We start from the raw sequence: 12,535 nt of genomic DNA on the forward strand, positions 1-12,535 counted from the left end.
CCAACCTGGAGGGCCAGGAGACTGTGTTCGTCAGACCTCTAACCATTGACCAATCTGGTATGAGAGAATCTGTGAGTGTCGCGCGGACACCCCCCAGTATAGCTCAATGGGTCTCCGAGGTACACAAACCGCCACACCACGGTAAGGTCCAGTCTCTTCGTGACGGTTCCAAGGCGATATATACCATAGCGCATGTTACAAAACAAGTCTTACTCACCTCTCTGAGACCATCCTTTATGGACTGACTTTCCTTACAGAAAATAAGCGACAAAGAAGTGTACTCGAAGTGTAACGTCACCCAAGGAAAGCTTAGTTGACTCCAGCCCCCCATTAACTTTCGAGATATTGTAAATTCTAGATGGATCACCCATATTCTACTGTAAGGAACAAAATCAACCGCTTCGGAATGCCCGTACCGAGGGGCTAAAGAGAAAAGTAGAACGGAGATGTAGACAGACTCTGTTCGTTTCATGGCCGGAACTTGTTCAGTAAACATAGAATGTTTGCGCTAGTTAATTCAAGCCGAGTGTAGGGTTAGTCGAACCAGGTTGGGCATGTCTGTCATGGCTCAAGCTGTACAGGATGGTTATGCAGTATTTAGAATATGTGATTCTTCTACTTTTTGTAATTACAAAGCTCATGCCTTCATTAACAGGAGATGAAATAATCTATCGGGGAATGAAATCGCAGATTAGCGAGAGCGGTGGTTCGTACCAAGAGTTCTGCACAATTCAATTGGCTACGTAGCTAGGCACAACTTACTGGTGGCTGATCGGATGGCAGTTGATTGATCCGCCGAGCTTGGCAATTGGCGAACAGATCAACTGCCATCCGATCAGCCACCAGTAAGTTGTGCCTAGCTACGTAGCCAATTGAATAGGCACAAATTAATACATCAAGATCAAGGTGACTATTGGTGTTCACCAAGCGTCACGATCTTCGTAGGTCAACCAATAATTGTTATTCGCATCACAGAACACGGAATCCATCAAATAACTCATTCCACCCTAGCATACCAAGCGAGTTTTCAATTCACGATGATGTCGGCAAGTTTTTTATGAATCTTTATAGACGTGCAACACTTAGTCAGTGTAACCTATCTTGACAAATCACTTGTGTTAGCGAGCAACGGAGCGCAGATATGCTGTTCCGTGTCCGTTTGGAGTAATACTTAGATGCTTGCAAGTAAACCAGATATGGGTATCAATATATATCTTGTAAGCTAGTAAACCTGCACACCAAAAACAAGTACCTGTGTTCAAACCTAAGAATAATACGTTCTAATGGGAGGAACGTTTCTTCTAAACAAATTCAAAGGCAAAAACCAAAACAAATATATGCTTCACTTATTGACCATTTCGTGGTTAGACTTTTTTAAGGTCAAGTGATTAAACTCAAATAACAGGAGATCCATTGTCGGAACAAAGCACCTGATTCTTGTCACCTGCTTAGCTCAACTGCCGAATCACGTTGGTGAGCGAGGCCAGCATAACGGTTGAATTACCAGGATGAGAAGTCCACCTGAACTTACACAACCCAAGTCCTACGGGACGAACCAGTCGCGTTGTGTAGCAGTGGCACATTATGGTAAACAGCTAGGCGATTTATTTATGGTGCATCAAGGAAATGAATAGACGGAAAATACCGCGAATGACCGAAGCGATGCAGCTACTACAACCTTGATAGAGACAAGAAAACTCAGCTGTACTATGGAGGGGAGAGTATCTTAGCAGTGAGACAGACAGGATAAGCACACAATCGTACTTGAAAGGAATTCATTACAAGAAGGGTCGGTGGACGCGGTTACTACTATGTCGGCTGAAACGCGACCGAATGCGCTGGTTGATACGAGGATAATTTAATTTCCCCCACTGTTTCATTTCGTATGATGAGCGAGAGGACGAGGCCAGAAATAGTGATTACATAAGCTACCAAGTCCCTGTCTAGGCCTGGGCGACCTGGCAGTATCCCAGCCCTCGTGCTTCCTCCGGGTGGCATGACAGCTAGCCACCGGAAGGGTGTTACAGCTGGACGATTATTATATTATTATTACTCCACTATTACGTCGTTACTATTAACAGCTCTAACCCCACTGCTGCCGTCATCAGCTTTCAGTGGTTATAAATGCCACATTTTCGCTCGCCGATGATCTGGCAAGTTGACAGGGGATAACTACGCATTAGAGACGATAGGTGACATAACTGACACGTGAATCCAGGGGTTACGTAATAGGGAGAGGATGCCATGTAGTGAAGACAACAGCTAGAGGACCGGCCTGGGTCATTTCTGCCGATGTCTCCAAAAACTGATGGCAAAATCTTAATGCTTCGCTGACAAGTCAATGCTTCCCTGGCTCGTTTCGACCCTTTGCGAGGTTGGGCGAGATGGCCCAAGTGGTTAGAGCGCGAATTTGCTGTCCGGAAGGTCCGTGGTTCGAATCCGACCTCCGCCTCTCGACTTTCCCTGTCTAGGCTTGGGCAACCTAGCAGAATCCCAGCCCTCGTGCTTCCTTCGGATGGCATGGCAGCTGGGCACCGGAAGTGTACTCCAGCTGAACGCTTTTGCGAGGTTACGCGAAAAGGGCTTTCATGGGAAACCGGTCGACTGAGCCACTGAAGCCTACGGATTGCGACCAGCTCATCTGTCGTAGGCGAGTTACATACCCAGGAAACAAGTAGAACCGCTCAGCATTACAGATCCGATGTTCGAACCACACCGGAGCAATGCTACAAAGATACTGATGGCAAAACATTGAAAGAGTCTCACTTTCGTAGCGGCTAGGTTTTTGATCCACGAAGTGTGAGCTTGATCTCACCCAGTCTCGCAGCGGTATTTTGTACTTTACAGTTGCGAAGCGCATATCAAACCGAGGCGGAATTACTAAGATTATTCACTATTGTATGCATCATGGCGAAAATCGGGTCCAGAAGCATTGCCGTCTGCGTACTCAATACATGCGAGCGAGCGCCATGGGGATATTTCGACGCCATGAGTGTTGGAACTTCCCGTAGACCTTCGCGAGTGCGCGAGAGTTGGTGAACAGCGCATTAAGGTTACCAAAACTGGTCACCTAGAAAGAAACGTCTACAACCTTCACGCATTCAAAATGTCGCCCACGGACGGCCACATAATATGATTATTCGTAGTACGGGAACTCATCGCTCCTAGTCTTACTGACCCCATTGGTCTTCCTGAGAAGATTGGATCTTCAGGTACGAAGTTGTAGACAGTGTATCCGGCCTTTTTGTTTCAGGCTATCCGTCCTATAGTAAGCCGCATCAAGGCCAGTAAGTTCCTTGTATTCTGATAGCGATTTGTGGGGGATGCACCAAACTTGATCGGTTGAAACTATTCAGTTTGAACAGATCCAATGTATGGCCAGCTGAGATGCCGTCGAAAACAGTTACAGATATAATGGGTCAAGTCATTACACAGTAACTGAGTTGTAACTGATTGTACAAATTAGCTATACGATCTAGCCAATAATTAGTGGAGTACCGTTTTTCCACCAAACGACACAGACAGAAACCAAGACTTGAAATCAACTGCTTGGCTGAACCACTCTCTTAATGAATGGCTACAGCAATATATATGGGGAAGAATAAACCCCTCACTCTAATTTTCCAACCATCAGAACAAATACCAAGAAACTGACTGTTCAGTTATGGCAAACACTGAGTGCACAGCTGCTGTGCAATCGGCACGAAGCACGGGGGCCAATAAGCTGCAATAAAATAGTGTTAGATGTTATCAAACATGCAAGGACCATGTCCTACTCAGATGAGACAAGTATTTAGTTCAAAAACCAGATGTTTACAAACTGTTCTGTCCGTCAGCTCACAAACCATGCACCAAAGTGCACTGGTTCCAGCTACTGCAAATTCGTTCACCGAGGAGAAGAGAATGACGGACATGCCTTGAAGACGATCGCCCAGTCTGTGCACTGGCGACAAATGGGCCTGCTTATCAAGTACGGCAAGGAGTAAGAGCTACGCAGTGCAGGCGTCGGCGATAATCCAGTGAAACATGGCTCGTTGCTCTGAAATGTTAAACTGATCTCGTTTATAAACATCTTTACTCCGCACAAACTCGTTTCCTAAGCAATCCCTGTCCAACAGGCATGTTTGACCGGATGCGTTGGAAAACACGCGACGACTACGGGTGCGAACAGGAGCACCTCAGCGACCAGCAAGTGAGTGTATTCGTAGGTTTTTTACGCAACAAATCAGCGACATCTGTATATACTTAACAGTAACGATGCAATACCAGTTTCTAGAATGTACAGGCTTTCCAAATGAACGTATTCCTAGAGCTGACAAACGACCGCCTAGTTCAAGTTAAATCAGACTACAAACAGTCACTAAACTTCAAGTCGTTATGTCGAGGTCAGAATAGTATTGAAGAACAATGTTCTTTGTTACTGAGGTAAGGTGGTCACGACCTCCATGAATGGTGAATTGATTGTTTGTTCATTGCACGTAGCAACATGTTGCGAAATATCTACATTATGAGTAACACCTGATCCCTAGTCAACGAGAAGAACAGATATTTACTTAGACGCATGCACACACACCGCACGTTAGCCATACAATACATTCCAATGCCCCACAGTTGATTCGCTTTAATTCGTGTTGAGCGACTGAAAGGACTGTGGGGGAATCAAATCAAACCTTAAGTAGTAAACGCTAATTTATTGGACACCAGAAACACAAAGCTGGCTGGAACAATGCACACGATGAAGAAGAAATTTATTTAGTCCTGGGCAGTCATCGATGTAAAAGCTGTAAGCATTCTCTTGCCGTTGCCTGAAAGGGTCACGTTACGCGAATGAAGCCATCATTTGCTCATAATCACCACCAGACTCAATTACTGCACCCAAAAGTATGGTGGAGGTATACGTCCAAAATGCGCGTAAGGTTGATGTAATACATGGAAGTCCAAAAAAGATAACAAAGACAGATCTCAAAAGCTAGGCCACTGAACCGCGGAACTCGAGTAGTGTAATATTCTATTCAGTTGAGAACATTCTGGCATAAGAGATACAGCTCAGGTCGTCACGCTTGACTTGGGTCGGCTTTAAATCCATGAACCTGAGTTCCTTTCGCATTCAGGATAACAACGAATAAGCCAGCAGTGTTTCGTCCATCCATGTTTTGCGCTAATCACAGTATTGGCCGGTGATCCTCTGCCATTACCTACCAACAACTCAAGCAGTTTAACAAAGCCACCGAATAGCGTTCGTCTGCTACTACAGCGTCATCATTAGCGACAGCCCTGAGGAGTCCAAATACCCTGATGTATCAATGGGAACGTTACACTAACGCACGTTCTACATTATTCTCCTACAGAATTCACCAGCCACCACTAGCTCGGGAACATATCGACCATAGGGCGCAGCTGCAAAAGTACTGCTGTTAAACAGTCCCCTTCGACGCTTAGGAAAAAACTGGAAGTATTCTGCCGCAAACTACGGAAGAGCACTGTAAGAAGGAATGCTATGAAGTGCTGAAAATGATCCGTTATAAGGATGGTAATATCATTACGAGTAGGAAATTGGATTACTTCCGAAGTCTTAGAACAGATATTCTACCACACAGTGGATCTACCGTATCGACGTGTAAAAAAATTTGCACCCGCAACTAAGGTAGAGCTTCGCTTGCTGCAACTAGTCACTAGTCTAACGAAGAATGCCTTAAAGAGACAGTTTAATTGGTCTGTATGGATCAATAAGTTGACCCACCTTCATTAATATTGCCCTCAGACTACTCCCCGTCGGACATTATGTTCATTTCGTGCGCTCCCCTCAGTTTGAAGGCTTTGAAAATCACAGACGCAAAAAAAGAATCTCAGCCCGTATGGACGTAATACAATACTCATAAGGTTGCTGAAAACTTTGACATCTCAAATATCGTACTAAGTGAGACATAAAACGACCTGGTGCAGCACATTCAGTTGCTTAAAATCGTCATATTCGAGAGACTCAGCTGGGTTCCGGGTGAGCCTCCCGTCAAAACCGAATTGGTATGTAAATGAGTGTATTTCGCTAATTTCAATCCGTGTCACACTAATCATCCCTTCATTTGTATTGGTTTAATGCAACAACAGAAGGAGCTTAAGTTCTTTGAGATTACTCTTGAGATTCTTTTGGGTAGTACACGACCTCTATGTGATCGGTGGATGTGGGTACCAAAAAAGGCGACTGAAGAGAGAATATGAAGTAGGTCAAAATTGCAATAAGGGACCGGGAGGAAAATGTGAAGTTTATCACGTGTCCGTAGTCGGGGCGATGGTAAGCTTCATCCTTCCTACGCGCTTACAATACTGCACTAAGAAACACAGGTGATCAAGCGCTATACTTGTGCACGAAACGTGAACTCCGCCAGAATTGAAGTAAACGACTTCGCCTTGTTAATTGATTACGGTGCTGAGAAAACTGGGTTAAAATAAGTAGTTAATCCTGGGAAGGCTTCTCACAGATGGCTGTGGGAATTGAACAGAACTTTACGATAAAGGTCAACGGTGGTTCCAAAGATGAAAAAAGTGATCAAATCACCCAGATGTGGTACCACTTCGGTACAGAGCAGTTATGCAAATTAAAACAACAAAACAGATTACCCGGGACTGGAGGAGAGTAATCGGGAGTTCGAACGAAGTACAACCTTTTGTTATGTAATGCACACGGTGTTGCAATTCCTCTATTGGTCTTTGACTTGCCGTCCCACCCACCACAATATATCAAAAGGAGCGGTAGCTTGAGATAACTTTAATACACATAAAGAAAAATTGTGAAAGCTGCAGTTATACAGTTATCACAGAATATTCGTGATGAAGCGAAAAGCGCCTCGCTAAAAACGGTCGACTCGACTGGCTTATGTTACGACCAATCAGGTCCGTTGCGAGCAGTGTCCAATGGATCTGATGTTCGAAATATTGGCAGCTGGGGCGTGTTTACAGGTGGTTGATCCCTCAACTGCGCACTGATATGGTTGGATTGGAGACGAGGGGCTCGGATACCTGAGCAACCACGAATGTGATGTTCTCTTAGTTCCAGCGACTCATCTCTGGACACTTAGTCAGCAGCCTGCACCTAGATCAAGCAGCTACGGCGGTCACGGGATTTCCCATTGTCTTCAAAACTTAGTGCTATTATGGCGTGACTGAGGAGTAGGCCTGCTCAAAAGTGGCTGGATATCGCCTCCTGCTTACCTGGCGTTCAGTTGGTTGTTGCCATACATGACGGTTTCATTCTGATACGTTCTCATCACTATGGGCATGCAAGACCACGCGTGGCACGGGTACTAAAGCAATATGGTCGGCTTGCACCTATTTTGCTCTCGACTGGACAGTCTTCCTCTTGTCTTGGTGCGGTTATTTTGCTAGTGCACACCAAAGGAGGAAACAATGGTCTCGAGTACCCAACGAACGATAAGGATATTCACAGGTTCTACAAATTGTGCGACTACAACGACGAAACAGCAAATAACACTGATGCTGGAGGAAACATGGTCTCGAGTACCCAACGAACGATAAGGATATTCACAGGTTCTACAAATTGTGCGACTACAACGACGAAACAGCAAATAAAACTGATTCTTGAGTACGGTCCCAAGAAGTTCGCAACGCCGCATATATATAGTAGGATTAAAGAAAGATACGGTATCATAATTCACATTCGGTACGGTTCACTGGTCAAAATCGAAGCATCCGTGTACACCACGGGGGAGACTAGTCTGACAAGTATCCGTTGCTGACCAGTTGATTTAAGATGTTCACACAAATTACATTTGAACAAGTGGGTCGACTTTGCGCACCCGGATGAACGGCTCCTCCACAGCAGAAAGCAATCAAATTCACGTTACATTTGGGTGACTATCTAGGACCAGAGGTGGCTGTCCGATTAAAATTGATCAAAGGCGGAGTAACAGAGCTCGAAATGATTCCATGGGTCAGCCAAACTTCGCTATGTTCGCGCAAGATGGCTCAATGTCGTCCAAGAGTGTCATTTGAAAGGCAAACTTAGACAGGTTTCACCGACAAAAGCACCGAGAGAGCTTAAGCATCAGCGAATCCACTGCTAATCATCCAGTACTAACCAGCACTGAACGAATATCTGAACAAAAACCTGCCGCGATCTGCAACCATCCACGACTGACATGTGGAATGAAGGAGTCCAATTCGAGCTACGTTGTAACGTCTTTGATCAATTCTAATAGGGTGACCACTTCCAGTGAATTTTCTCAGGTGATGTACCGGGTCCCAGCTAATGAACCAAATGTTACATCAATTAGATTGCTTGTCGTTGGGGATGTTCATCCGGATGAGTAAAGTCAATCTACATGTACAAAGGCGTTTCGTATGAGTAATGAAAATCAACCGGCCAGCAATTAATTCATATCCGACTACCACCCCCCTGGTATGTACTGAAGTTTCGATTTTAACTTTAGGTGGTTAAAATTCTATAGTGCAACACCTAACAGGGGATTAGGTGAACCCCTGTCTTGGTCCACATTTCGATATGTATGTAAATAAATACCGAAATATAACGTTTCCATCCGAAAAGCGTTCACCTCTGGGACTGGAAAAAGCAGTGCTTATCCTGGAAATACACTCGTACTGAACACAAGCTCTTAACATTAGAGTTACCTTTGTTCATTGCACAGGTCTGATGAACATGAATAGAAGGAGCTAATGAATATGCTTTTAGTGGTCAACACAAATAAGTTACGGTCACATCAAAGTGAGAAATAAGTCTAACGTGTTCCGCAGCGTTGCTTTGGTTGCAATATAGGAAGGCCCAGTTGATCATCAATTAAGAGGTCCTCCCAAACTTACCTTAGCGTAGTGGGGAGATATAAGGTCGAACAGTCTTTTTAAACATTCGCACATATAGCAGCATCCCCCAATGTTTCCAAGAGGTTTAGTCGAATCCGGAGAATCCTATTACACAAAAGCATGTTGAGTCCTTTTAGAATGCACCAGTTTTGCGTAAACATCGGACGCGCGGCACTTTGGGTAGAGGTTTCCGGCCATTCCAAGGGCCCGTTTACACACAACTACACGAAGTAAAATTAGGTGTGAGGCTTAATTTCGGTCAGTTGACTTATTCCTATAAGAATCTGGCAAGTGTTCAATGACCAAAATGTTTTACCTGAATTGTCATCACACTTTGGATGAGGCAGATAATTACTAAGCCACGGGACCAGAATAATATCGAATGTTACACGTCCTACGACAAAAGTGAAAAGCTGTGTCCTTCGTTGAACAGCAGTAACTATCACACGGACCAGAATACTATCGTGCATGGATTCAACGGCGCTAGCTGACGTGCAGTCAAAATCGAAGCATCCGTGTACACCACGGGGGAGACTAGTCTGACAAGTATCCGTTGCTGACCAGTTGATTTAAGATGTTCACACAAATTACATTTGAACAAGTGGGTCGACTTTGCGCACCCGGATGAACGGCTCCTCCACAGCAGAAAGCAATCAAATTCACGTTACATTTGGGTGACTATCTAGGACCAGAGGTGGCTGTCCGATTAAAATTGATCAAAGGCGGAGTAACAGAGCTCGAAATGATTCCATGGGTCAGCCAAACTTCGCTATGTTCGCGCAAGATGGCTCAATGTCGTCCAAGAGTGTCATTTGAAAGGCAAACTTAGACAGGTTTCACCGACAAAAGCACCGAGAGAGCTTAAGCATCAGCGAATCCACTGCTAATCATCCAGTACTAACCAGCACTGAACGAATATCTGAACAAAAACCTGCCGCGATCTGCAACCATCCACGACTGACATGTGGAATGAAGGAGTCCAATTCGAGCTACGTTGTAACGTCTTTGATCAATTCTAATAGGGTGACCACTTCCAGTGAATTTTCTCAGGTGATGTACCGGGTCCCAGCTAATGAACCAAATGTTACATCAATTAGATTGCTTGTCGTTGGGGATGTTCATCCGGATGAGTAAAGTCAATCTACATGTACAAAGGCGTTTCGTATGAGTAATGAAAATCAACCGGCCAGCAATTAATTCATATCCGACTACCACCCCCCTGGTATGTACTGAAGTTTCGATTTTAACTTTAGGTGGTTAAAATTCTATAGTGCAACACCTAACAGGGGATTAGGTGAACCCCTGTCTTGGTCCACATTTCGATATGTATGTAAATAAATACCGAAATATAACGTTTCCATCCGAAAAGCGTTCACCTCTGGGACTGGAAAAAGCAGTGCTTATCCTGGAAATACACTCGTACTGAACACAAGCTCTTAACATTAGAGTTACCCTTGTTCATTGCACAGGTCTGATGAACATGAATAGAAGGAGCTAATGAATATGCTTTTAGTGGTCAACACAAATAAGTTACGGTCACATCAAAGTGAGAAATAAGTCTAACGTGTTCCGCAGCGTTGCTTTGGTTGCAATATAGGAAGGCCCAGTTGATCATCAATTAAGAGGTCCTCCCAAACTTACCTTAGCGTAGTGGGGAGATATAAGGTCGAACAGTCTTTTTAAACATTCGCACATATAGCAGCATCCCCCAATGTTTCCAAGAGGTTTAGTCGAATCCGGAGAATCCTATTACACAAAAGCATGTTGAGTCCTTTTAGAATGCACCAGTTTTGCGTAAACATCGGACGCGCGGCACTTTGGGTAGAGGTTTCCGGCCATTCCAAGGGCCCGTTTACACACAACTACACGAAGTAAAATTAGGTGTGAGGCTTAATTTCGGTCAGTTGACTTATTCCTATAAGAATCTGGCAAGTGTTCAATGACCAAAATGTTTTACCTGAATTGTCATCACACTTTGGATGAGGCAGATAATTACTAAGCCACGGGACCAGAATAATATCGAATGTTACACGTCCTACGACAAAAGTGAAAAGCTGTGTCCTTCGTTGAACAGCAGTAACTATCACACGGACCAGAATACTATCGTGCATGGATTCAACGGCGCTAGCTGACGTGCATGGCACTTAAGGGAGCGTCCCACACCACCAGACTTAGTATCCAGTTCCCCGAGTAACCGGACTCACCTCTCCCATACTAGAGATTGGTACAAGCGTGATAAATAATTTTCCATCACATTGAGCGAAACCACACTTAATTTATAGGTATCCTTCTTGGACTGCACACCATCACTGCACACCAATTCGAGTAGTCCTGAGACTGGAAAATTCACCTCACTTCATGGGAGCACACCATTTGCAGTCTTACGCTTAAAATTCTTGTAAACACTCAAAACTCCACTCACATATTCCATTAATGCAGTTGATTCCGACGATTGCTGTTTTGCCAACGATAGGCGGAGGCCAATATTAATATACAGACGGTGATTTTCAGCGTCAAGTGTCTTCTGCAGATCCCTGCGCGTTCGCCTGCTCATATGGATGACGGGCCATAGGGAGCAGCCGGCTGTGCAGCAGCAACAGAGCAGACCACAGAATAACCATCGCACATGGGTTGGTAACGATTTTTCCAATCGATCGTTGACTTTCCGAATGGTTTCTTGAAACTCTTCCGGAGCTAATTTTCCATGTAGTTCATTGGGAAATTCCTCTTTGAATCGGTTATTCATTCCAAAACTACGATGAATAGAAATAAGAAAACCCATCTCATAAGGTAAGAGGAGGCCAATGTTGAATGAAACAACGGAAGCAGCATGACCGATGTCCCGATGTTTATAGTATTACTTAAGATAAAGAAAAAATCTAATTGACTAGCTGAGGTACTTTTCAGCGAACTTCTACAGCGCACGCGGAAATAAGCATGAAAAGTGATAATAGTGACTGCATTGCAAGGCGAGTAGTCATCAGTATTTTGCTATGTAACCATGAGACATTGGACACAGGATAATCTGCCGCATTGACCATGAAATGGACGCACTGAGTATGACTTACACTACATTCGTAAGTGGGTTAGTTGCACTCGATTAAGGCTATACGGACGCTGTAAGATCAAAAAGTGATCCACACATCAAGGGTAGGATTGAAGTAACTATTGGGTTCAGCCGCAACAACTGGCGACAACCCGAACCCACGATGTCAATTTCAGTAGATCAACTCCAATTAATTTTACAGCAACAACAGAAGCAGTTCGAAGAAGCTCAGATGAGGCTTGTTGAATCTCTGATGCGTAGTATGTCGGTGAACGCGACAAAAACGTTTGATCCTCTGTCTTCTTCCGAAGATGCTGCTGCCAGCTCACTCCAATTAACAGCAACAACAGAAGCAGTTAGAAGAAGCTCAGATGAGGCTTGTTGAATCTCTGATGCGTAGTATGTCGGTGAACGCGACGCGACAGGGTGAGCCTCCGTCTTCTTCCGCAGATGCTGCTGCCAGCTCAATTACCGAATTCAATTTTGATGCTGAATCTGGACGAACTTTCGAAAGTTGGTTCAAGAAATATGAAGACATGTTTCAAACCGACTTTGCTCAGTTTGATGATGCGTGGAAAGTTCGTCTGTTGCTGCGGAAACTGGGGACAGCTGAACACAATCGGTTCACAAATTTCATACTCCCCAAACACCCTCGTG

General features: G+C 44.5%; 1 protein-coding gene across 1 annotated transcript in view; it reads right to left on the reverse strand.

Moving 5' to 3' along the window:
• Positions 1–12,535, reverse strand: part of T265_02937 (hypothetical protein) — a gene marked incomplete at both ends in the record, with an annotated part of 55,975 nt that overhangs the window by 24,703 nt on the left and 18,737 nt on the right. The window contains one exon of the mRNA XM_009167301.1: positions 11,255–11,585. Within this exon, the coding sequence (XP_009165565.1) occupies positions 11,255–11,585 (331 nt within the window). The remainder of the gene's footprint in view (positions 1–11,254; positions 11,586–12,535) is intronic.

Source organism: Opisthorchis viverrini (genome assembly GCF_000715545.1).
Source record: "Opisthorchis viverrini unplaced genomic scaffold opera_v5_38, whole genome shotgun sequence".
NCBI classification, from domain to species: Eukaryota; Metazoa; Platyhelminthes; class Trematoda; order Opisthorchiida; family Opisthorchiidae; genus Opisthorchis; species Opisthorchis viverrini.